The sequence below is a fragment of the Molossus molossus genome, unplaced genomic scaffold (genome assembly GCF_014108415.1).
Source record: "Molossus molossus isolate mMolMol1 unplaced genomic scaffold, mMolMol1.p scaffold_m16_p_22, whole genome shotgun sequence".
Classification (NCBI taxonomy): Eukaryota; Metazoa; Chordata; class Mammalia; order Chiroptera; family Molossidae; genus Molossus; species Molossus molossus.
The window spans coordinates 34,376,463-34,402,415 of NW_023425358.1; the positions used below are offsets into that span (position 1 = coordinate 34,376,463).

The window sequence follows — 25,953 nt, forward strand, 5'->3', positions numbered from 1 at the left end:
CTTACTTTCTTATTTTTTTAAATATCATATACCTTAATTCACTAAAACATTTACTGGGAGCTTGCTTTATTCTAGGCACAGAATAAAACAAGTCTTCCACAAGAACTGCAGTTTTAAAATGGGCTCCAGCCCAGCCGGTGCAGCTCAGTGGATTGAGTGTCATCCCATGTACAGAGAGGTTCTGGTCAGGGCACATGCCCTGGTTGCAGGCTCTCCATCACCAGTGTGGGGCATGCAGGAGGCAGCTGATTGATGTTTCTCTCTCACTGATGTTTCTTTCTTTCTCCCTCTCTCCTTCCTCTCTATCTAAAAAATCAATAAAAATATATTTAAAATAAATAAAATGGTCTCCAATACTTGAATCTCCCTACTCTTGTTTGTTTTGTTGTTTTGATTTACTGTGGCCACTCTTCAGCTGCATTAATAATTTTTTTCTCTATATCTTTATTATTATTATCACAGCTTTATTAAGATATACATTGTAGACCCTGACTAGTTTGGCTCAGCGGTTAGAGCATCAGCCTGTGGACCAAAGAGTCATGGGTTCGATTCTAGTCAAGGGCACGTACCTCGGTTGCGGTTTGGTCCTCGGCCCCGGTCAGGGTTGTGCAGGAGGCAGTCGATGTGTCCCTCTCACACTGATGTTTCTCTCCATCTCTCTCTCTTCCTCCCTCCCTCCCTCCCACTCTACCTGAAAGTAAATGGAAAAAAAAATCCTCGGGTGAGGATTTAAAAAAAAAAAGATATACATTGTACAATTCAACAAATTTTTGTATATTTACAGAGTTGTGCAACCATCACCACAATAAATTTTAGAACATTTTCATCACCCCCCAGAAGAAACCCTGTGCCCATTAACAGTCACCCCATTTCCCGTTAACTCCCTCAACCCTAGGCAACTGCTATTATACTTTCTGTCTCTATGGATTGGCCTATTATGGACATTTCACATACATGGAATTGTGGTAGGCAGTTAGACAGGCATGAGCAGAGCAAGGACAATGGCCAGGTGCAGAGGGTCACCATGGTAGAAAGCCCCAGGTGCATGCCTAGCAATGAGCAAAACTGGGAAAACAAGGACCTCGCCCCCTGGGTAACCTTTCTTCCCCTAGCATATCACTGGTCACACAGTTCAGACCCTCCCCTGATGTTTCCTCCCCTGGCATGTTGTTAGTCATTCCAGTTAGATCCCCTTAGAGGGGGGAACAAAGGGGCCAGAGAAAGCTCTTAAGCATTAAGCCCCCAGGACAATGAGGTTCTGACCTGCATCAAATACATCTAGGCCTCAGTTGTATTTCAGCCCCAGGCCCAGAAAAGCAGCAAAACCAGATGAGTGATGCCATGGCTGACATCATGACCCCCTGCTCTGGTGCCGACCAGTAGAGACCACAACCCTGAAAGGACACAGCTGGAAAGCTGATGAATATTCTATTGGGATCCTCCCCTGAGACCTCCAGATAAATATCCTCAGGATGGAAGGCCCAGTTTGGCTCTCTCTGTGGTGCAAACCTGTGCCTTTCCCCATCCTCTTTCTCTTGGCATGTTTCCCTTGCCTCTTTTTCCTTAGCTCTAAGGGCCCTTCTTTTACTTCTGTAACTTGTTTCCTTGCCCATTTCATCCACGACTCACTTCTACTGCTGTGACTTTCTTTTTTTTTATTTTTATCCTCACCCGAGGACATTTTTCGATATTTTGTTCAGATAGAGTGGGAGGGAGAGAAGGAGAGAGAGAGAGAAACGACATGAAAGGGACACATCGAGTGGCTACCACCCACACGACCCAACCAGGGCTGGGGACAAACTGCAACCAAGGCACGTACCCCCAGCGGGAACCGAACCCAGGTCTCTCCAAACCACAGGCCAACGCTCCAACCGCTGAGCCAAACCAGACAGGGCGCTGTGACTTTCTAAGCAAACTTTTCCTTGTATTTGAGTCTTAACTCTGAATTTCTTCTTAGCCAGAACTCAAGTACTGAGGTTGCAGGTCTATGGTCCAGTCTGACTCCACTGGTCCATAACACCTGGTGCTGTTTTGCTACCAACACAATCATAGAATATGTAATCTTTTGTGACTAGCTTCTTCCCCTCAACATCATGTTTTCAAGGTTCATCCACACTGTAGCATGTATCATTCCTCATTCTTTAAAAAAAAATTTATTCAACACCTAAGGCAAGAGAAACAAAGGGAAAAATGAACACATGGGACTACATCAAACTAAAAAGCTTCCGCACAGCAAAAGAAACAACCATCAAAATGGAAAGGGAACCTACTATATGGGAGACCATAATTGCCAATGATACATCAGATAAGGGGTTAATTTCCAAAATATATAGAGTACTCATACAACTCAACAAAAGGAAGACAAAGAACCCAATTAAAAAATGGGCAGAGGACCTAAAGAGACACCTCTCCAAACAGGACATACAAATGGCCAAGAGACATATGAAAAAATGCTCAATGTCACTAATCATCAGAGAGATGCAAATTAAAACAACAATGAGGTATCACCTCACACCTGTCAGAATGGCTGCTATCAACAAAGCATCAAACAACAAGTGCTGGCAAGGGTGTAGAAAAAAGGGGACTCTAATATACTGCTGGTGGGAATGCAGACTGGTACAGCCACTGTGGAAAACACTATGGTGTTACCTCAAAATTAAAAATTGAATGCCATTTGACCCAGTGATCCTGCTTCTAGGAATTTACCCTAAGAAGCCTGAAAGACCAATCAGAAAGAATATATGTACTCCTATGTTCACAGCAGCACTATTTACAATCGCTAAGATCTGGAAACGGTCCAAGTGTCTATCAATAGATGAGTGGATAAAAAAGCTGTGGTACATATACACAATGGGATATTATGCAGCTGTAAGAAAGAAAGATCTCTTATCCTTTGAGATGACATGGAGGGACCTGGAAAGTATTACCCTAAGCGAAACAAGCCAAGCAAAGAAAGACAAATATCACATGATCTCACTTGTTTGTGGAATATAATGAACAAAACAAACTGGTGAACAAAATAGACCCAGAGACATAGAAGCAGGGTACAGACTGACAAACCTTAGAAGAGGGAGTGTGGGGGTGGGGGGAGAAAGCACAGAACTTATATGCATGTATGTGTAACCATGGACATAGACAACAAAGCTGGGGACAGGAAGGGGGGTGGGAGGAGGGTATCAATGGGGGGGAAAGGAGAAACATCTATAACAAAAATAAATTAATAAAAATAATTTAAAAAAATAAATCATAAAAAATTTTATTGATTTTTTAAGAGAGAGAAACATCAATTTGTTGTTTCACTTATTTATGTATTCATTGGTTGTGTAACCAAAGAAACAGAAGTTGCCTGCTGCAAGGAAAGCCAAACCCATGAGGTGGGTGCTAGTGCAAAAGGAAAGAAGTTTTATTCAAGAGCCACATGACCTGAAGAGAATGTGGTGGATGCCCATCTCGAAGATCATCTCCCCTTCCTGGTCAAGCACACTGTTCTTATAGGGACAGGAAGGGGAGGGCTTTCATTTCTACCCAATTATCTTGCCAGTTTTTGGTGTGCTTGGGTCCCTGTCCATTCATATTTCTAGCTTTTGGCAGTGTAAAAACGTCCCCCTGCTGCCATGGGGGAGACTCCTCCAAGCTCCTGACTCTCTATGCTAACAGTTGCTTCTTGTATGTGCCCTGACTGGAAATCTAACCCGAAACCTTGGGGTACGAGGGCAACACTCTAACCAAATGAACTACTGGGCCAGGGCCAATGCTTCTTATTTTGGCTAAATAATATTCCATGGTATGGCTAGACCACATTTTATTTAATCATTCATTAAATAATGGACATTTGGGTTGATTCCACTTTGGTGCTACTATAATTATACTGCTATGAACATTCATTTACAAAGATTTTTTTTTTGTGGATAGTCGTTTTCATTTCTCTTGAGTTTATACCTACAAATGGAACTGCTGGGTTATATGGTAACTCCACATTTAACATTTTGAGGAACTGCCAGACTGTTTCCAAAGCAGCTGCACCATTTTACAGTCCCATCAGCAATGTATTAAGGTTCCAATTTCTCCACATCCACAGCAACACTTATCCATCTTTTATATTTCAGCCATCCTAATGGGTATGGAGTATATCTCATTGTGGTTTTGATTTGCATTTCCCTGATGGACAATGATGTTGAACTTCTTTTCGTGTGCTTATTCATTAACTCTTGAGGAAGACCTGCCAGCTTCCTTTCTAATGAGAAATATGGCTTTGTCCTACTAGCAAGTTTTTATTGAGTTTCTTTGTGCCTAGATCATGAGAAAAATTAACACTTTCTTCCAGTGAAGCTCAGGGACTACTCGTACATGGTGAATGAAGGGATCTCTTTGCATTTTTCCAAAAAAAAAAAAAGAAACTCCAAGTCTATACTGGACAAGAAGTTAAATTACATAATCTGAGCCATGCTGGAAGCAAGAAAAATAAGCTAAAAAATAATTACCAGCCCTGGCTGGTTTGGCTCAGCGGTTAGAGCGACGGCCTGCGGTCCAGAGACCGGTTGGGTTCCGCTAAGGCTAAGGGCGTGTACCTCGGTTGCAGTTTGTCCCCGGCCCTGGTTGGTCGTGCGGGTGGCAGCCACTCGCTGTGTCCCTTTCACATCAATGTTTCTCTCTCTCTCCCTCCCACTCTATGTGAACAAAAAATGGAAAAATGTCCTTGGGTGAGGATTAAAAAAAAAAAAAATTATTATTTCAGCCTAAGGAAGTGGCGTGGCTTTGTGTTTTAACCTGACACAGTACCTATAAAAAAAAAAAAGCAAATCTATGACAAAGGAATACAACAGTCTTGGGTCCTTATGACAAAGGACTTCACATCTTTTTTTTTTTTTTTAACAATTTTTTATATTTATATTAGAGAGAGGAAGGGCGAGGGAGAGATGGAGAGACAGAAACATCACGAGAGGGAACATCATTGGCCGCCTCCTGCCTGCCCCCCACTGGGGGTCGGGCCCAGCACCTGGGCATGTGCCCGACCAGGAATGAACCCGCGACCTCCTGGTGCAGGGGTCCACGCTCAACCACTGAGCCACACCGGCCAAGGGACTTCAATCTTTTTGTCTCCTTATCTAACTACCTTGGCAGGGGAGAGGAAGGAGTGCCAGGAAACCGAGCGTCATCCAGCGAGACCGGAAACAACAACCACAACAACAACCACCCCGGTACTTGAACGTAGAACCTCACCGCTTCTGTTCAAACAAAGTCAGCTCCAAGGGCTCGGTCCCCTCACTGCGCTAGAATCTGCCTGTTTCGACATCGCTCGAAAAGAGCAGCTGGGGTTTGCGAGCCTTGCGTTGAAGTGTTTCCAACAAAAGCCGTTTTGGAACCGCGTCCTTGCGTGAGCAGCGGCCGCAGCTCACCGGACCCTCGAGGGGGGAGCCCCGAGGTCATTCCCGAGTGGGAGAGGTTTACAGGCTCGGGAGGGAATCGGAGGCCCCTGCTCTGGCGGTTATCACAAAGGCCTTCAACGCTACCGCAGTTGTCAAAAGTATCGCGCTTCTTCCCGCCCTCGCAGCCTGGGGAACTTGACCTAAAGCCCAATCCCGGCCGCACAGGCTCCTCAGGGGACGCAGACTCGTATTTCACCCACGCGAGGAAGAAAACCGCCGGGAGAAAGCCTCCCGCCACGCCCAGAGCCTCTCAGAGCCGCTCGAGCCCGGATGGAGTCTTCCTCCGCCCACCTGGCGGCGTCGAAGGCCCCGCCCCATTCCCACTATTTGATTGGCTCTGGCGACCGGCCCCCCGAGTGTCGGCTCTGGATTGGCCGACTTGGCCGCCGCTCGGCGCTCTTCCTGGGGGCGCGCGGCGGGCGTGACTACGCTCCTTACGTCCGGACGCTCGGTCGCCTCTGGAGGAGCCGAGATTGCGGTCCAGAGGAAGGAGGACGTCCAGGCGAGAAGCTGTTATGGTGTTGAGTTTGCGGCCAGGGCCGACCGAGACGCGGCGGTCGCGGCCATGAAGGTGAGGGACCGGTGGAGCAGGGCAGTCCCTCCTCGCCTCTTCTATCCGGAAAGGGCGAATCTCCGAATTGCTTTCTTTTCTCCTCGGCGGCACCTCTCCAGAGACCTCCGCTCAGGGGCGTCCTGGCCGGCCGGCGTCTGGGTCCCTTCTCGGTCTGGGCGGATATCCTGGGCCCCTCGACCCGTCCGACTCCCACCGCGCCTCGGGTCAGCGAGCCCGAGGAGCGGGGAGAGGCCGGGCGACCCCCGCGCTCGCGCCGCGGGCCCCTCTCCGCTCCGGGGCCCTGTCCTCGTCTTCGAGGGTCTGAGGCCGACCCCACTCGTGCTCACCCCAGCCCTCGTGGCTTTGCCCACGGCGTGCCCTCTCCCGCCCCGAGTCCTTGAACTAACCCAACTGCCACGGGCAACGCCGCGGGACTGCGCAGGATGAAGGGGCAAAGGAGGGAGCGGTGCGCCGAGTCGCGGGGCTGGGTCCACGCTACGAGGTTAGAAGCGCCCCGGGGCGCGGAGCCCACCCCGGATGGTTTTCGCGTGGGCTTCACTCTGGGGCCGCGACCGAGCGCGCCGGCCACCGGGACGTGGCTGCCACGCCACTGGGTGCGCAGCAAGGAATCCGACAGCGCGAGTTCTTCGAGGTGGGTGGGAGCGTGGGCGCATCGCGCCGTGACAACTTCACGCGCCGGGGGCCGATTCTGGCCTCCGGGGGGGGGGCGCGGGGAGCGGAGAACCCCGATCCACGAACAACCATCAGTTCAGGTACCGATTCCTTCGCCCGTGCTCGAAGCGAGTGGGATGAGTCATAAAAGGTGCGGATGCTCCTGCAGACACGGCCGCTCGCACTCGCGTCCGTGAAGTGACGCGGGCAGGAAGAGGAGCAGAACGATCCCCCGGCTTCAGACTCTCCCCGCCCGGAGCCCCAGAGATTTGCCGTGAAAGACCGATAAGCGAGTGTCAGGTGGCCAGAGAAACTCGGCAGGTGTGTTGTCGGACGCTCCCTGTGTGTCAGCCCCGAGGGAGATACTGGGAGTTAGAAGTGATTCAGAATACAGCCCCGCCCGTGAGGACTTTGCCAGTCCAAAGAGAAGACTGACCTTCTCAAGCCGCCACGCGAGGAGGAGAAAAATGGGAAGCCCCCAGGAGCCAGAAAGGTTATTTCTGGCTGCAGGAAGCAAGGGAGAATTTTGCAATAGGTAACTCTTTGAACCGTTCCTTCCAAGTCCGAGGCTGTTTGGGGAGCTTATTTTTAACTTCCCAGTTTAGTTTTTAAATGGTTCAACTGAAAATACCTATGAAAATGTCTAAAACTAGCTTTCTTTCCTAAAAACCATCATAATCCAAAAACAGCGTAGGGAATCTTGGTATATAATGCCTCAAAGAACGTTAGTTTCTTTATTAGTTTTTTTTTTTTTTTTAATCCTCACCCAAGGACATTTTTTCGTATTTTGTTCAGATAGAGTAGGAGGGAGGGAGAGAGAGAAACATCGATGTGAAAGGGACACATCGAGTGGCTGCCACCCCACGACCCAACCCGGGCCGGGACAAACTGACACCGAGGTACATGCTCTTAGCGGGAACCGAACCCAGGTCTCTCTGGACCGCAGGCCAAGGACGCTCTAACCGCCGCCGAGCCAAACCGGCCAGGGCTCTTTATTAGTATTAAATGTGTGGTTCATCAGGGAACCACATGTAGGAGAATAGGGATGGGTCCATAATTGAATTTTTTAATCAAGTTCTTTGAAAACAAGTGTTTTTGAATTTAGGTGGAAGATACTGCTTTCTAAGTTGAAAATTTAGAAACAAAGTTTGGTGGCAGTTGGAAATGTAGAAAAGATATATATTTTATGATGCAATAATGCAGACCTAAATAGACTTCAATCTAAGCAAGATGACAATTATTAAAATACTGCTTTTCATTTATGTTTTTGTGAAAAATCGATTCACAAAATTTAAGATTTAGGCTCTTTGTTATTTAACTTGAAATTGTTTATTTGTGGGGTATACTTATCTGTAGATTTCTGGGGAGGGTCAGTGATTTCTGGTGTCATGGAATTCTAACATTTGAGTGTTCATTTATGTAAGTACTTCCAGTGGAATTAAAATTATTTTGAAAGCTAAGCAATCAGAGAAAGTACATCTTCACTCAATCCCAGGAGCAGCTGATTTTAGTGTGTGTGTGGAACATTTACTTTCTTCCTTTAATTTGTTTGTTTAGGAACTGAAATTTTGAAACAGGTTTTACCTCTCAAGACTCAAGTAACTGTTTAACCTTAGAATATCATCCAGTTAACTCCTTATAAGGCAGTTTTAAAAAAAACAAAAAACAATATTGGTGTCCTATGTTAATTTGATTTAATCCTCCTTCATGTTTTTCCATATTTATATTGATCTCACCCTTCCTTAATTGTATTAATCACATTAATTCTTCCAAACTCAAAATAAGATATCAAGGAGAAAATAATCTGTTGACTATAATTTTCTTTCCTTTTTTTTCTTTGAAAGGTGGGGGAGTGATGCTAAGGATCAAGTATACTGTTTTAGAAAAAGAAAACAAAACCCAAACATGAGGAAGGTACGATTTCCAGCACACATTATTGTAAAACTATCAGTTTGACCAAATGTCTTGCCTAAAAATATTACGCTTTTAAGATCAGCATCTGTTTTTGCAACCTGCTTAATATCCAAATGGTATGAAATAAGAATTTAGGATGTAGGTAGAATTTCCTCCTTGGTGGTATATGGTCTGATATTTGGTCATAAATGTAGCAGAATTCCATGCATATGTTGAAGCAGCAGTTTCAGTAAGAAATCCTTTCACATTTTAAGAAGCATATTTTTTTCCAGTGGCTCAAAATAGGGTAAAGATTTTTGCTTTATTGTCTCAACTATTTCTTCTGTTTAGCTCTTGTTCTGTAGGAAAGGTTAACCTAATTGAAATTCAAACCATAAAACTTTTTGTTTTGTATTACTGGTTTTAAGATTTTTGAAACATTTTTTTTTTTTCTTCTCGATATTTTGTTCAGATAGAGTAGGGGGGGGAGAGAGAGAGAGATACATCGTCGTGAAAGGGACACATCGAGTGGTTGCCACCCACACGACCCAACCAGGGCCCGGGACAAACTGCAGCTGAGGTATGTGCCCTTAGCAGGAACCGAACCCGGGCCTCTCCAGACCGCTGACCGACACTCTAACCACTGAGCAACCGGCCAGGGCAAAAACACCTTTTCATATAGTTTAACACAAGGACATTGAATTTTAGCAAACTGAAGGTTGTTTGGAATTTAAAACAACACTTACGGTGGTTGAATTCTCTGAGGAAGCTTTCATTGGTGGAAAAACTGAATCCTTGCCTGGTCTTTGTAGCTTCTTACAACATCCAAGAAAATTAATGCTCTTGAATTTGAAACTGCTAGGGTTATTCTTAAAATAACTGTGAAACATTACCATATTTAGGGACTGAGCAAAAAAAGAAAAAAAAAAGGGAGAGAACTCATGGACATGGATGACAGTGTGGTGATTGCAGGGGGGGAGGAGGATGGGTGAAAGTGGAAGAGGGCATGGAGGGGATAAATGGTGATGGAACAAGTGAAATAAAAATTTAAAAATATTACCATATTTAATTTAAAGTTGTGGCAAGCAGCTCTTAGGAGGTGGCATTATGATTATTGCTGCTTACCTACTGTAATCAAAAGCAAATGATTTAGACTAGAATTATTTGTGGCAAAATGGCACCAGGTGTTAGAACAGTGGAGTCAGACTTGGAGACCTCAGTTCAGCAACCTTAGTATACTTGAGTTCTGGCTAAGAAAGTTTGTTTAGAAAGTCACAGAGGTAGTGGTTAGCGCATAGGTCCGCGGACCGAAGGGTTGCAGGTTTGATTCCAGTCAAGGGCACATATCTGGATTGCAAGTTCCAACCCTGGCCCCAGTCAGGGTTCTGGGGCAGACGGCCAATGGCTGTCTCTCTCACATTGATGTTTCTCTCTCCCTCCCTTTCTTCCACCCTCTCTTAAAAAAAAAAAAAGGCAATGGAGAATTATCCTACGGTGAGGATTAACAAAAAAAACAAAGTCACAGAGGTATAAGTGAGCTGTTGAAGAAATAGGCTCAGGAAACAAGGAGGCAAAAGATGGGCCCCTTGGAGCTTAGAAAGAGAAGCAAGGAAAACGTTCCTGGGGGTACGGGTGGGGAGAGAGATGGATGTGCTCCATCGGGGGGGGGAGGTTATCCCTCTTCTAAAAGCATGGATCTTAGAGGAGGTTCCAATAGAATATTCATCAGCTTTCCAGGTGTATCCTTGCAGGGTCTTGGTCTTCACTGATTGGTAGGGGGTCATGAAGTCCCAATGTCAGCGTGGCATCGCTTGTCTGGTTTTGTTGCTTTTCTGGGCTTGGAGCTGAAACACAACTGAGGCCTGGGTGTTATCCCTACAGGTTAATGCTTAAGGGAGTGGTTATGCAGGGGCCCTTATTGGAGTAGAATGAGGCCACTCACTCTTCAGTCCCTTGTTCCTCCTCCAAGGGAGTCTACTGCATGACTAAAGACATGCCAGGAGAGGAAAGGTCAGGGGAGGGTGCAAGCTGCCTGACCAGTGATAGGAAAGGTCAAGGGGTCTAAACCACATGACCAGTGATATGCTAGGGGATGAAAGGTCACCCAGGGAGCTAAGTCCTTGTTTTTCCAGTTTTGCACATAGCTAGGCACCCGGGACTTTCAGCCTGGTGACCTTCTGTACCTAGCCCATCATCCTTGCTCTGCTCATGCCTCTCCAACTGCCTACCACATAATCATTTAGTTTTCTGCTGTTTTCAAACCCATCAACTCTCTGGCTGTCATTTAATCTTCATGGAAACCACCATAGCTTTTCTTTTTCTTTTATTTAAGAGAGAGAGAGAGAGAAAGAAACATTGACTTACATCGACTTGTTGCTCCACTTATTCATGCATTCATCGGTTGATTCTTGTATATGCCCTGGCTGAGGACTGAATCCACAAACTTGGTATATCGGGACAGCGCTCTAACCAACCAAGCTACTTGGCTAGGGCAACTTTTCTTATTCTTCATTCTAGTCTGGTTATTATTACATTTGGTGGAGTCATTAAAAGGGGTCACATCCTAATGTAGATTAGGATTCAAAATTTGTAGTAAAATTTTTGTTAGTTCTTTAAATTTCGGAAGTATTTCACCCCCATTGGGATTCTAAAAGCATATTAGATCATATACACACAAATACAGCCAAACTTTGAGGCCATTTGAAAACTGGCACTCTGCCAGAAAGAAGAATGGGCTGCTGCTCTTGCAGAGAAACAACACATTTCTTCTTGCTTTGTTGACTGAAATGATGATTCAGAATGGGCTTCTGTGTGACTCTGACTGAGGGATCTGAGAGTGCTTATAAAATTGGTAGTCTATCCTGTGGAGATAAGTGTCACAGCCCTGGAAACTCAGTCCCCCGCTCATGCAAATTGTTGAGGTCTCTGGATAACAGTCCCCAACCCTCCCCTCCTTTATACTCTTACCAAGGGGAGAAAATTTCTAATTTATTCTCTAGGAAGGAATAATATAGGAAGAACACTTTCAGCTTTTCTACTGCCAGAGGAAAAGAAAGCAATTTTTAGGTTGGTGAGTTTTAGCAGATGAACTAAACATGCTTTGGTTCAGTACTTTCTGGGACCTGTCAGATCTGCCTTTCTATGGGGGATGGCAGTCTGGTCAGTTAGATGGTAAGCTGCTGTTGGTCAGCTGGGGTGTCATATCAAGACCAATTGGCTTGCAGAGCTAAAGTCATGTTCTCTAATTGGTGTTATTAGTAAACAAGAAAACATTTACATTTCTGTTTGTCCTGTTTCTTAATTAGTTCCAAGTTGGGAGTAAAAAAAAGGTAGTGTATTGGCCCTCAGAAATCTTGGTACAGTGGCTTTGAAAAAACACAAAAACTGACATTGGGTGCCAGAATAACCTGAGGAGATCTAGGTGTCTGGCAGTCCAGACAGGGCTTTGGCTTTAATCTCTTATTATGGCCCATGTATGTTTTTAATATGATACCTGGTTCTTAAATCATATAAGATAGGCCATGGTCCCAAGGTTAATCTAGTGAGGAACAAATTTGGCCTAAGGGGGTGTGTGGGAAAGCTATTAAGGAAAACCCATTTGTTTTCAGTAGTCATTGATGACTAGAATATAAACAGCAAACACAGCTGAATTCCTTGAGCTAAAAGTTTTGTGCTAGGCATAGGTTGATAGTTGCCTTTGTTGTTTTTTTTCTGTGTTGTTTTGAACTACAGTCTTGGTCAAGGGAGGAAATGTTGCCATCTTTACAGATTATTGTTCTTTCTAACCTCTTGGATTCATGTAGTTTATTTAGCCTATAGAATCTTGCTCTCAACCATGGTTCCAAGTAGGATTTAGAATTGTTAGTCACATAAGCCCAGATCATAGCTTTAGTTTTCAGAGATCCAGACTTTGGCTTCATTCATGGAAGGGTAGTAGGTTTTTTTTGTGTTTTTTTTTTTAATAAGCAAATAAAGATGGATGGTGATCCTTAGGTAAGCAAGGCACCTCTTTGGAATTGAGACAGCAACAACTCAGTAAATTTACTGCAAATGCAGAAGCCAAAGGTCTGTGCTTTGTGTACTGTCTAGGAATTGGGTTTGCTCAGAAGATATAGGAGGAAATGTAATTGGAAAAAGCTTCAAGCTTACTACAAAAAGGTGAGCAGAGAGTGAATACAAAAAAAGTAAGGGAATGCAAGAGGAAGAACTTGTAGGGGTGGGGAACATCTGGACTGTGGGCCGTATAAAGCCTACAAAATCAGTACCAGCTAACATCACACGCCTCACCAAATATAGCAGGCTAATTTTTTTTTTTTTTAATCCTCACCCGAAGATATTTTTGCATTCATCTTCAGACAGAGCGAGAGGGAAAGAGGGAGGAAGAGAGAGAGAGAAACATCAATGTGAGAGAGACACATCGACTGCCACCCACATAACCCCAACAGGGGCCGGGGACAAACCGAAACCGAGGTACATGCCCCGAGCGGGAACCGAACCCAGGTCTCTTGGGACCATGGGCTGATGCTCCAATCGCTGAACCAAACTGGCCAGAGCATAACAGGCTAATTTTTACGTTGATAATTTTGTATGGCCTGAGAATGATGTTATAAATTCCAAAAGGCCCCTGACAGACTAGAACTTGGGTCTCTTAAGCTTTTAAAGGAAAGGTGCAAGAGGGGAAACTTTTTGGTTATTATCCTACCAGATAGAGTAACTGGGCTCCAAGGAACTATAATAGGCAGAGAGTCAAGAACTCAGAGAATAAATTGGCATGCCCCCTCCCACTCCTCAAGAGCCCACATTTAATAACTGTTGGGAAAATGCTCTTAAATAGTTCCCTAATTTGTAACAGAAAGATTGGATAGATCTTAAAAAGGAAAGATCAGTATAGGGTTTGAGCCAATAAGCAAAGAGCAAATAAAATGAAGGCAGGTACCACATTCCAGCAAAAGTTCTAGGCTAGTATGTGGTTTTAAAAAAGATAAAGCAAATAATTTGAGAATCAGATTAAATTGTTAATATTCAGTTTAGGGTTTCTGATAAGATTAGGGGAAACCTTAAAGGGAAAGGATACGCTAGAGGCATGTTCCACTACTTCAGAGAAAAAAAATGTAGGGAGGTCTTAAGGAGCACATGACTGAAGTGTTGGTCTTAAAATTCTAGAGGCATAGGCTTCAGAAATAACCTCAGCCCCTTTCATTCAGAAACCTGGTGAGAGGGATTCTCCAGCTGAAACCATGTTAGGCAGGAAGGAGAAATCCCCTAGACTGAGCAGTTAACCTTCCGACCTCAGCTGTACTTTTGAATTACATGGGGAATTTTGAAAAAATTCTAATGCCTAGGTTGTATCCCAGACCAGTTAAATCAGAATCTCTGGGGCTGGGACCCAGGCATTTTTTAAGGCTACCTGGTGAATCCAACCACTGCCTTAAGGATGGTTTCACAGGCCTAAGCATTTTCCTTGGCAAGAGACCGTGACATCAGCCACTGTGGTATAGGACTAAAAATACCTCCTGCAGCCCTGGCTGTTTTTGCTCAGTGGTTAGAGTGTCAGCTTTTGGACTGCAGGGTCTCAGGTTCAATTTCCGGTCAAGAGCACATATCTGGGTTTCAGGTTCAATCCCTGGCCCCTGGGCACATGTGGGAGGCAACCAATTAATGTGTCTGTCTTTCCCTGCCTCCCTCTCTTCCATTCTATCTAAAAAAAAAATCAATGTCAGGTGAGGATTAACAACAAAAACACCTGCTCCGAAAAAGTTGGGGAGGTAGAATCACTATAGAGATCACCTTCATTTCAGCACTGAGGTGCCAGAAAATACAGGGCTTAAATGGGAAATAGAAATTAAGTTTTTAAAATGTGCTGGATAGGAAAGAAAGGTACTTCAAATAAAAGGCCCTGGCTGGTTTGGCTCAGCAGTTAGAGCATTGGCCTGCAGTCCAGAGAGACCCGGGTTCGGTTTCCACTGGGGGCACGTACCTCGGTTGCAGTTTGTCCCCGGCCCTGGTTGGGTTGTGTGGGAGGCAGCCACTCGATGTGTCCCTTTCATGTCGATGTTTCTCTCTCTCTCTCTCTCTCTCTCTCTCTCTCTTCCTCTCTCTGTATATATACAGATATATATATATCTGTAAACACTCTCCAGTGAGGATTTATTAAAAACGCAAAGAAACTAGTGACTGGGACTACCACTGTTTAAAATTTCTAACCCTTCAAGAAGGCTGGAGTGTTTGCAAAGGCTACTGTCAGAGGATAACAGTATATGTAGGTAAATTTAACCTTCAGTATGATGCTAAGAGTATTATTGAGAGATTATTCTATCATTGGGAGATTTTGTCCAAATTTAAGTTAACAGATCTAATGAGGCTAAAACCTAGATTTTTCAGTGTTTCCTCTTTCCCTCTGTTACAGGTTTTGGTTGAGTTTGTACCAAATAATAGGTTATAGCAACATATTTTTGTCTGGGATAACACTTTGGGGGTTGGCTTGATCTGTGTGTTTTATTTTATGATGAGTTGGCCAAAAGAAAATAGAATTGTTCTTTTCATTTTTTCCCTTCTGGGGAATGGGAATGAAGAGGAAATTCCTTGTTTATAGAAACCTGAGGAATGGCATAAAATTGTTACCCTCCGATATTAATGTCTACACACAGATTCCACCTGTTTTTAAAATAAGTCCTTCTATTCTCTTCACCAGAGCTGTTAATATTGTCATCCTAGAATTTTAATGATCATGGTTTGGAAATTCATATTCTTCTGTAACTGATTTCTGAAGGAAAAAAATGTGTGGCAGTGCTGCTTTTAAAAGGGAGTATGAGTCCGGCCTGTGTGGCTCAGTGGTTGAGCATCAACCCATGCACCAAGAGGTCGCTGGTTCGATTCCTGGTAGGACACATGCCCAGGTGTGGGCCAGATCCCCAGTAGGCAGCATGCAGGAGGTGGTTGATCGATGTTCTCTCTCATCAATGTCTCTCTCTCACTTTCTCTCTCTCTAAAATCAATTTTAAAAAATTATTAAAGGGGAGTATGACTTGATATTTTTAGCCTGCTAGGTCAGAATAATTTTGTATCTTTATTATTCTTTCTCATTAAGACAATTTGAACTTTCTAGGTAGCATGAAAAATTTAATGTTACATTGCCTTTCAAGAGGTAATGTAAAGAAAACTTTCATACAGTTATTTACTTATCAGTTTGATGGTGGAACTAATTGCAGTGGAAAAAAAAATTCTGTCCACAAGGAACTTTTATTGGAGTTGAGACAACATCCCCCAGGAATCAGAACTGGGATAAAAGCTAACACAGCTGTTTAATTGTTTAGTAGCTAGGTCAGCAGGAAGCTGAAGCTTCTCAAAAGCTTTTCTTTAAACTCTTGGAATGAAGAAGAGTTTATCCTAGTAGTATACTTTACAGTTGAGTTATATATAACTCCCCAGAAATGTTATATGTAAATTAAAAAATTTAAAACAACATTTCCTTTAAGAGCTTACTGTTTAAAGCACTGTAGATGGAATCCTTTGGTAAAAGAAGACTCACTTTAGCCCTGGCCAGTGTGGGTCAGTCAGCTGGTTGAAGCATTGTCCTGTACACTAGAGAGTGGCAGGTTTAGTTTCCCATCAGGGCACATACCTGGGTTTTGGGTTTGAGCCCCAATTAGGCCTTGTGTGGGAGGCGGCCAATTGATGTTTTTCTCTTTCTCTCTTCCTCTTCCTAAAATCAATTAAAAAAAAAGACTCACTTTAAATGAACTGTTAGTAAATCTGGATTTTCATCCTTTTATGTTTAAACAAACCATGACTCTAGAGTCTGAGGTATATATTTAAAGGTATGAACTATTAACTATGATTTAACCTGACTTTTAAAGGCATCACTATTACTTGAAAATTATAGGGTGTGAAGTTGTATAATACTTAAGTCAGTGACCCTGATACTTAAGACTGTTTGAACATTGTATTGTGGTTTCTTACTGCTTTACCTTCTCCTTTTCCTATATTTAATAAAACATATCACTTCTGGGTAGGAGCAAGAATAGCATGATCCTTCTGTAGCATCTCAAATAGCTTTTAAAGTTGTTTAAAAAAATTTTTTTAAGAGCTTGTTGGACAAACAGTAAATGTTTGACAGAATTAGATAATTAAATGCACTATGCCATGTCATGTGCTGCCATTTTAACTCATAAGACCTCACCTAACAGGACTTCTGTTATCTATCCTATTATCTAAAGTCTACGTTGTGCTTAAGAATTAGGACAAGGGGCAAACTTTGGTTCCAAGCATGATAGCTTTTCTACTTTAAGCATGGGAAAATACCTTGAGACCTCACTGAAAAAATATTTACATGTATATATATATTTCTAACGGGCTTGGTTATCAGATTTCTGAGTCTGTAGTAAAAAAGGAGACAGATTGCTAGGTAGGTATAGTGACAGCAGTGGTGTTCATGGAAAGGGACAAGATGAAGAAAAAAACATGAAAAGCAAGACATTAGTTTCAGGCTATTTAGTGGAGTGGCAGGTAGCTCATATTTTCAGTTTGCAAAAGTAGAATAACTGCTTTTTTGTTGTTGTAATCCTCACTGGAGGATATTTTTTCCATTGATTTTTTTAAAGAGAGTGGTGGAAAGGAGGGAGTGAAGAGAGAGAAACATCAATTGATTGCCTCCCACACCTCTTCCCCCATGCCCTGACCTGGGCCAGGGATCAGCTCTGCAATCTAGTTAGGTGCCCTTGACAGGAAATTAACCCCCTTTGGTGTGTGGGCCAACTCTCTAACCACTGGGCCACACCAGCCAGGGCCATTTTTTTTTAAATAAAAAAAATTATGCCCAGCTAGTGTGGCTCAGTGGTTGAGCATCGACCCATGCACTAAGAGGTCGCCGGTTTGATTCCCAGTCAGGGCACATGCCCAGGTTGTGGGCCCAGTCCCCAGTGGGGAGCATTGCAGGAGGTGGCCAGTTGATGTTCTCTTTCATCTGTGTTTCCGTTTCTCTCTATCTCTTCCTTCCTCTCTGTACAGAATCAATAAAGAAAAATTTTTTTTAAAAGAATATAAAAGTATATATGCCATAGTTTATTATACCCAGCTACAAATGACAATAGAAGTTTAATGAAATTAAGTAATTTGAATTTCTATTCTTTCTGCTAAATGATAGCTGGGAAAACCTGCCTCAACCTATAGAACTGTGCTTTCTTGTGTGGTAGTCAATCTAAGGTTGTCAGAATACAGGATGCTCAGTTAAATTTGAATTTCAGATAAGCAATTTTTTTGTTGTAAGCACATCCCAAATATTGCACAGCATGTACTTCTCTCCAGTCATTTTTTTTTTTTAAATCCTCACCCGAAGACATTTTTCTATTTATCTTCAAATAAAGTGGGAGAGATAGAAAGAAACATCTATGTGAGAGGGACACATCGACTGGTTGCCTCCTGCACGACCCCAAACAGGGCTGGGAACAAACTGTAACCAAGGTTCGTGCCCTTGGCCGGAATCGAACCCGTGGGCTAACGCTCTACCGCTGAGCCAAACTGGCCAGGGCTCTCCAGTCATTTTTTTCTGTGTGTGTGTGTGTGCACATAGAAAAAATGTGTAGTTTTTGTTTAACAATATATGAGTATCTTCAATGCCAAATATTCTTTGCAAATACCAGAAAGTTATCTCTTTCCAAATAGCTTAAAATTCTGACGCTTAAAAGAATAATCTCAAAGTTATCTAGGGCAAACATACCTCTCCAGAATGGCATTCCCTGAGGATCTCAGAGAGCCCAGGTTCCACTTAGCTTTAATCTGGTCCCTTCTTGTGTTCCTCTCCAGGCGGGTGCCACGTCTATGTGGGCTTCGTGCTGTGGGCTGCTGAATGAAGTCATGGGAACTGGAGCTGTCAGAGGCCAGCAAGCAGGATTTGCAGGAGGCACTGGTCCATTCAGATTTACACCAAACTCTGATTTTTCCACTTCTTACCCACCAGCACCTACAGAAGGGCCTAACATAGTTTGCAAAGCCTGTGGACTTTCATTTTCAGTCTTTAGAAAGAAGGTGAGTTAGTTGAAATGTTATATACAAAAAACATAACAGAATTCTTGATTGTATGTAATTTTGACTACTAATGAATCTTCATTTCTTTTTATAAAAATACCAAAACGTCCTATTAACCATTTCCCCTTCAGAAAAGTACTCAGGTGAAAGGACTGAATTAATGTTCAAGTTTTCTGGCTAGACATTTTTACTTGTCATGTTGCTCAGGGCATCCTTTCTCCTAAACCCTGACCTGTTTGTACACATTGATTCTTCGTGATGATGCTTATGTTCTAAAGCAAGAGATTTAATTAGTCTACGATTTTGTTCAGAGATGATTTACTGTAAACTATGATCTCAGGTTTCAAAAAATGTACCCCTACCCATATTCTTGACTCAAGTGAAGAAATGAATGTACGTATTAAGGTAACTACTGTTTATAGGTTAAACATAAAAAACTTGGGTTAAAGCTGTTCTTTCTGAGAACCATCATATTGCCAGGCCATCTCACCGCCTTTGATTGTCAGTTCAGTCCTTTGAAATACTTAAGGAATAAGGTATTAGCTCGTGGGAATAATGTACCAAATGGAAACGACCACATCTTAGTGTCTTTAAGCTTTGCTAGTGAAGCGGCTTTATGATTAAGGCTGTGTAGGGTACTGCATTAGTGGGGTCCTCTATTTGCTTGGGTTGACCTTGAGAGATCAGTTGCCTTTCTCTTGTGTTAACGCTTTTTCCCCTTTCTCATTAAATGGGGAAACTGTTCACATAGAAAAAGAGCAGGAAGAGAGTTTGTAGTTGTGCTTTCTCTTCCATGTGGTTCATGTCAGCTCTGTTCTGCTAATTACATGTTTACACCAAGGGGTGGAAAGGTTTTAATTCATTAACACAAGAGTGTATGTTTTTCTTAAAGGGCTGTGTTTGAACTTCTGTGAATCCAAACTGCCTTGGCAGTGATTGTTTTGATTTTCATGGCTTTTGGAACATAAAAACACCTGTGAGAATAGTCTTGTGCCACAGAGGACTTCATAAGAACTAGAATTGAATTTTAATAGAAAGCTAAAAGAAAGAAAACTAGTGCTTTCACAATGGCTCATATCTGGCTATCATTAAATGCTTCTTTTCTGTTTCTTCAGCACATATGTTGTGACTGCAAGAAGGATTTTTGCTCTGTTTGTTCAGTCTTACAAGAAAATCTTCGTAGATGTTCCACCTGTCACTTATTACAAGAGACAGCCTTTCAGCGCCCTCGATTAATGCGACTGAAAGTGAAGGATCTGCGGCAGTATCTCATTCTTAGAAACATACCAATTGATACCTGTCGAGAGAAAGAAGACTTGGTGGATCTAGTACTGTGCCACCATGGGCTGGGCTCTGAGGACGACCTGGACACCAGCAGTCTGAATTCCTTAAGGTCCCAGAATTCTAGCTTTTTTACACATTCATTTTTTTCAAGCTATACAGCCCCCTCTGCTACTGTGTCTTCATTTCAGGGAGAGCTAATGGGTAGAGATCAGACCTTAGGATCTGGAGTGCTGGCACAGGTACGTGGAGTGATTACCCTGAGGGCTTGGTATTGTCTACTCTAGGCCACATACAGTGGGGTGTTTAGGGTTTGATGTCTCCTTGCAGGAGCAGAGGTTCCACACGCTCCTGAAGTCTGCACTTACAGGCTTCCTGATATGAGTTTCTGAGCTTAAGTGCTAGGTGGCCCCAAAGTCAGCTATCTGAAGGGCCCTAAATAACTCATCAGTTTCTTGACCTCAGTTTCCCTATTTTATATAGTTAAATACTAGTGAAATAAGGACTGTGAAAAGTAGCAGTGTATACACATTTACAGGACTATTTGTGTGTCAGTGACTATGGAAGCAGTAGTGTAAATTAACTTAATGCCCAGTTGCCTTGCTACAGTAAAACTGTTCTAATTTAGATCATGGGAAAGAACTATCTGAATTAGTGAAAGAATGTGGTTATTTGTTCATTTCAAAGAAATACCAGTGCAGAATACTCTCCCAATTAGGTTCCCGGGCCTCGTGACTGAATAACATGCAAGGGCTTGTAATTAATATCAATTTTGTATATATGAATGATTCCAAAATGCTGAATTATTTTGAACAATTCTCTATACATTTAATTTTCTTCCCTGAATAAAGGAGTTAGAAGTAGAGGGAAATTTGGTCAAGTTAAATGAAACAAGTTCAAGCTAGGAATTTTATCATTTCCCAAGTGAGAGCTAGCATAATTGTTAGGCAAACAGACATCTGACTTTTCGTGCCACTTTTGGGTTTACAACACTATTTGGGAAGTGTGTCTGCGGATGCTACCATATGGTGCTTATGAGCCATTGGGGTGGAATATTTGAAATTGGGAACTGACTTTGTTGTAGAGCTATGGTCAAAATAAAGTCAAAAGAGAAAGATGAAAGGTATATAAATCAAAGGGATTTCAGAGAAGAGTGCCTCTGACTGTTGAGGAATTTCTGAAACTAGAATTAGCATCAGCCATCAGTGAAGAAGTCTAGAAACCATTCTTTGGAATTAGTATTGAGATCTTTCAAATCAAATACCCCTGCCACTTGTGCTGATATTAGAGGCTCCAGTTAAAGCAGCCATCTGCATGTCCTTTGATAACCACTCAGTGCCATTCCATATGCTTATGGCTTTAGCATTCCATGATGGGACCTTCCTCAGGGTTCTGGTTAGATTTTATAAATTCACATACATCTAGGAATTTGGCTTTTGAGATAACTTTATGGAAGCTAAGTTGTTTCTGAAATCACGTAAGGCCCAACTCTTTGGGAGGGGCAGTAGCATTCCAGATCCATGGAATATGCCCAGTGTTGGGGTCATGCTTGGGGAGGATCTGTGGAAAGGTTTACTCCAGTGATAAAGATGGGTGATACTGTTAGGAAAATGTGATTCCTGACATTATGTGTATAGGTACAAAGTGAAATAGCTTCAGCAAACACAGAAGATGATGATGACGACGACGATGACGATGATGACGACGACGATGATGAAGAAAACTTGGAGGAACGGGTGAGATCTCCTATAAACTTTGGCTTCCTGACATGTCAACCTGGCAGGCAGGAAAATGTCCATGTGCACTATGGCTGGATTAGCACAGGATATTTCTTCTGGTTTTAATGTAGCACAATATATAAAACACTTTAAGGACTGACAAGAAATCTGGGAAGAGTATCTAGGGCCAGTGGTGATTGTAGGGGGAGGGGAACATGTTGTTTTCCTTGCTGTGGAGGTCTGGATTTGCAGGTGCAGAGGTAATAGAAGTGCTCTGTGATTTCAGACGCCTGGCCTCTCTAAGAGGAGACTGAGAGCTTCGCTGTCTGACCTGTCAAGCCTTGAAGATGTGGAGGGGATGAGTGTGCGTCAGCTGAAGGAAATCCTGGCTCGGAATTTTGTCAACTATTCTGGCTGTTGTGAAAAATGGGAGCTGGTAGAGAAAGTAAACCGCTTATACAAAGAGAATGAAGAAAACCAAAAGTCATGTAGGTTTACTTTTTGTTCCCCACCCATAGTATCCCTTCCTTAGGCTTTAGAAACTGGGCTTTTTCTGTTACAAGTCAAATTTATTTCTGAGAAAATTATGTATCCTTTTATTGAGTGAGAATTAGTTACATGAACCTGTTTATAGATCTGTTAAGAAGTTCATTATATGATGATGGCTCTGAGACCCCCATGTCTGAGTGAGTTAGGTAATCATTTGCTCAATCTGGTTTTTCTTGCCATAATTTGTTAGAACTCTTAATGAAAATCCTTGTCTCTCTAAAATGCTTGTTTCCTCACTAACCTCTCAGGTAGGCCAATACTTTGGTTATCTCAATTGCACCTTTTAAATACTAACAGTAAGGAAAAAAATTTCCCTAGATCCAAGATGTTAAGTATTAAGTTCTTAGGATCAAGTAGCACTAGGTTTCTGTGTAAGTCACAAAAGCTGAAGTTAAGAACTTGTAAACTATTTAATGATGAAGCAGAAATCCTCAGTTGCTAACAGGGTCAAGCCACAGAGAATTTACAGACAAAAAAATAATTCAGTGCTATTCAGACTGTCAAATAACCATGTTGTTATCTAGACTTCAATTTTTATCATCTTGAGTTTTTTTCTTTAAAAGCTGGTTATAACACAGCATTTGTTGATAAACAGGTTTATGCCTAAAATATGCAGAAAGTATTTTTGGCACATCTATTTCTAAGATGATGCTACAATGGTAGATACAAGAATCACTTTAAAAAAAATTTTTTTTTCTTTATTGATTTTAGAGAGGAAAGAAGAAATAGAAACATTAATGAGAGAGAACATCGATTGGCTGCTTCCTGCATGCCCCCACCCACCCACACACACACTGGGGACTGGGCCCACAACCTGGGCACGTTCCCTGACTGGGAATTGAACTGGCAACCTCTTGGTGCATAGGTCGATGCTCAGCCACTGAGCCACACTGGCCGGACAGTGGATATAAGAATCTTAATCCTCAGAGCCTTCAGGGGTTCCAGGCTGTGGCTGGGAAATGGCATTATGGCAAAGAGGGAAGAAGTCAGTTTACTTAGTAAATGTAAATACCAACTATGTACAGTGCGTGCTGGTAGAATTCCCACTCTCGAAGAGTTTATGGTAGAAAAGGCCATGACATGCTTGATTGCCTTGCTCAGTTAACTCACTGCTGAGTCTATCATTGGTCCAATGTCCAAGCTCATGGAACACACATTTTGTTTTGAGCATGGCTAGAACCTTTCCTAATTTGACTGGCTTCAGCCACTTATACCAAGATTCACCCCACTAGACTCACCAATAGCCTTGACAGACACTGGCTCCTCTGCTTGATGCTCCGAAGTTTTACGAGTTGGAAAGAACCTTCTATTCTGGAGAGACCAGAGCCCAGACAGATTACTCTCAAGAACCTTCTAGTGTCTTTTCCATCAGATCATCTTATCCTGTGGATACCTTTCTCCCCACTCCCTAGTAGTGGCATGGGCTGTGAACCAAATTACAAGAATATCTTGACATGACAGTGGTTTATTTCTCTTAAGTCCATACTGGTTTCTCAAACCTTGAATTCTTGTTCTTTTCTTCCTAACGTATTCATGATCCCCACTGATTCTTTTTGTGACCAGTGGAAAGGGAAGCCTCAGCACCCGTAACTGTATGGCCAGGTCTCCGGTGATGAACTTTATGCTTATTGATTTTGGAGAGAGGGGTAGGGAAAGCGAGAGAGAGAACATCGATTGGTTGCCTTCCATATGTGCCCCGGCTGGGGATTGACCTGGCAACCTTTTGGTATACAGGATGATGCTCCAGCCAGGTAAGCCACAGCCACCAGGGCAAGCTATGAACTTTTTTTTTAATCCTCACCAGAGGACATTTTTCCATTTTTTGTTCAGATAAAGTGGGAAGGAGAGAGAGTATTGAGAGAGAGAACATCGACATGAAAGGGACACATTGAGTAGTTGCCACCCACACGACCCCAACCAGGGCCGGGGACAAAATGCATCCTGCCCTTAGCAGGAACTGAACCCGGGACTCTCTGGTCCACAGGCCAACGCTCTAACTGCTGAGCCAAACTGGCCAGGGCGGGTTTCTTCATTTTTATTTACAGAAGCAATCCTTCTCACAAGAACCTTGAGTTACATAGATTAAAATATAATCAAATAGCTAACATTTGTTGGCACTTCATACCTGGGCCTAAGCTAAGCATTTCTCATTTATTCTTCACAACACTCTACTAGGTGTAGGCATTAACATTGCATTTCTAGTGGAGGGAAGTGCAAAGAAGTTGGGATTATTGCTCCTGCAGTAGGGTCATGCTGCACTTAGCATGGTCACTCAACAGGTGGCTGCTCAGCCTGTCAGGTGGACTTTTCTGCAGCTCCAGCTCTCTGTTGCCTTTCAGATGGTGAGCGGCTGCAGCTGCAGGACGAGGAAGATGACAGCCTGTGCCGTATCTGCATGGATGCCGTCATTGACTGCGTCCTGCTTGAGTGTGGACACATGGTCACCTGTACCAAGTGTGGCAAGCGCATGAGCGAGTGTCCCATCTGCCGGCAGTATGTGGTGCGCGCTGTGCACGTGTTCAAGTCCTGAAGCAGACGTTCTCCCCGACAGCACACTCACCCCCAAGCTTGATCCCAGACATTTCAGTGCACAGAAGGGACTGGATTGGAAACTTATTGTTCAAAAGTTGAAGTTATTTTTAAAAATTATTTTCACTACTAACTGGGAACAAAGATTCATCCTAGGTTACAGCAGCATTGGTCCATGCTGTATGCTTGTCACCTATGGACATGCTCAGTTTCCCAGGTTCAGCCTGGCTTCACACATCTATGATCATTAATTGCTGAAGTCAGACTGCTTATGGCATCAGCTACTCTCCCTTTGGAGGACATTTTTCCTCTTCTCTTATTTCTCCTTCTGTTTTAAACTACTCAGATGTTTGAAACTTCTGTTTGGATGAGATCACTGTCCTCAACTGACCGACAGGGTACATGCTGAGCAGTGGCACCTCTGAATGTTCACTTTATTAGTCATGTATATTTTAAATGCTACTATTTGATGAATGTAAGTTTCCACATTGTTGCTATTTCTGCATTTAAACTTAATTGGGAACAACTGACATTCTTCTATATAGTCAACTGCCAGGGCCTTAGACTAAACATGTCCATTTCTGTTCAGGTACAGCTTTTTACAGCAAGGGCTGCATCTAGCTTCTTCACTAGAGAAATGTGTGTTAAATTCTTTATTAATGTGTAATTGGTTTACACTGTTTTGTATAGTGAAAGTGTATTTTCAGTGCTACTGCTAGCTAATTTGAACTTTAGGAATAAAATTAGATTTTCAAAAATGCTTTTATTTATATTGTCTTGGTCAGTTCCTAACTTACTTGGGTACAACATGAATGGGTGTCTGTGCCTGGTCTAGCTCCATTCTTCCCATGAGAAGGGAGCACCTTCAAACATGTTGTAGCGTGTCCCTTTGTGGCCAACTTACAGCAAGGCTGACTACGGATTTGCTGTTTACCCTGCGGTATTGTGCTAGCAATTTTAAGGTTATCTCCAGCATTCTTCAATACATGTTGCCTCTCACTGCAGATGAGGAACCTGACGTCTGAGAATTCAAGAACCTGTCTAAAATTTCATTTAAAAAGTGACTGTCAGAATTTCAATTTAGCTCTCAGGCCAATGTTTCTTAATTCTTCCAATACCACATATCAATGAGAAACCTGAGACATTCGCTTGTGCGAAATTGTTCTTAGGACATTAATAATGTGAAATATCTTCTCTTAGGGTCTTCTAATAGGGTGGCTGGTTTTGGTTTAGATGAAAACAACTGTGTATTCATTCCCACAGTAGTGGGCAGGTATGTTTTTAAGAAATGTCTTTTTTTTTTTGGTGC

At 42.8% G+C, this 25,953-nt stretch overlaps 1 protein-coding gene across 4 annotated transcripts; it reads left to right on the plus strand.

Moving 5' to 3' along the window:
• The first annotated feature begins 5,825 nt into the window (after positions 1–5,825).
• Positions 5,826–25,410, plus strand: RNF34 (ring finger protein 34). Of its 4 annotated transcripts, none has more exons than XM_036276341.1 (8): positions 5,879–5,997; positions 6,781–6,972; positions 8,496–8,565; positions 18,346–18,567; positions 19,683–20,090; positions 21,486–21,584; positions 21,853–22,054; positions 24,455–24,645. In XM_036276341.1, the coding sequence occupies exons 3-8, from the start codon at positions 8,557–8,559 to the stop codon at positions 24,643–24,645; spliced, it is 1,131 nt and encodes a 376-aa protein (XP_036132234.1). In that variant the 5' UTR covers positions 5,879–5,997; positions 6,781–6,972; positions 8,496–8,556. The 4 variants fall into 4 exon arrangements, with proteins under 4 accessions (XP_036132236.1, XP_036132234.1, XP_036132235.1 ...); XM_036276342.1 differs by having other exon boundaries at positions 6,821–6,972; XM_036276340.1 differs by lacking the exon at positions 6,781–6,972 and having other exon boundaries at positions 24,455–25,404.
• Positions 25,411–25,953: the final 543 nt, after the last annotated feature.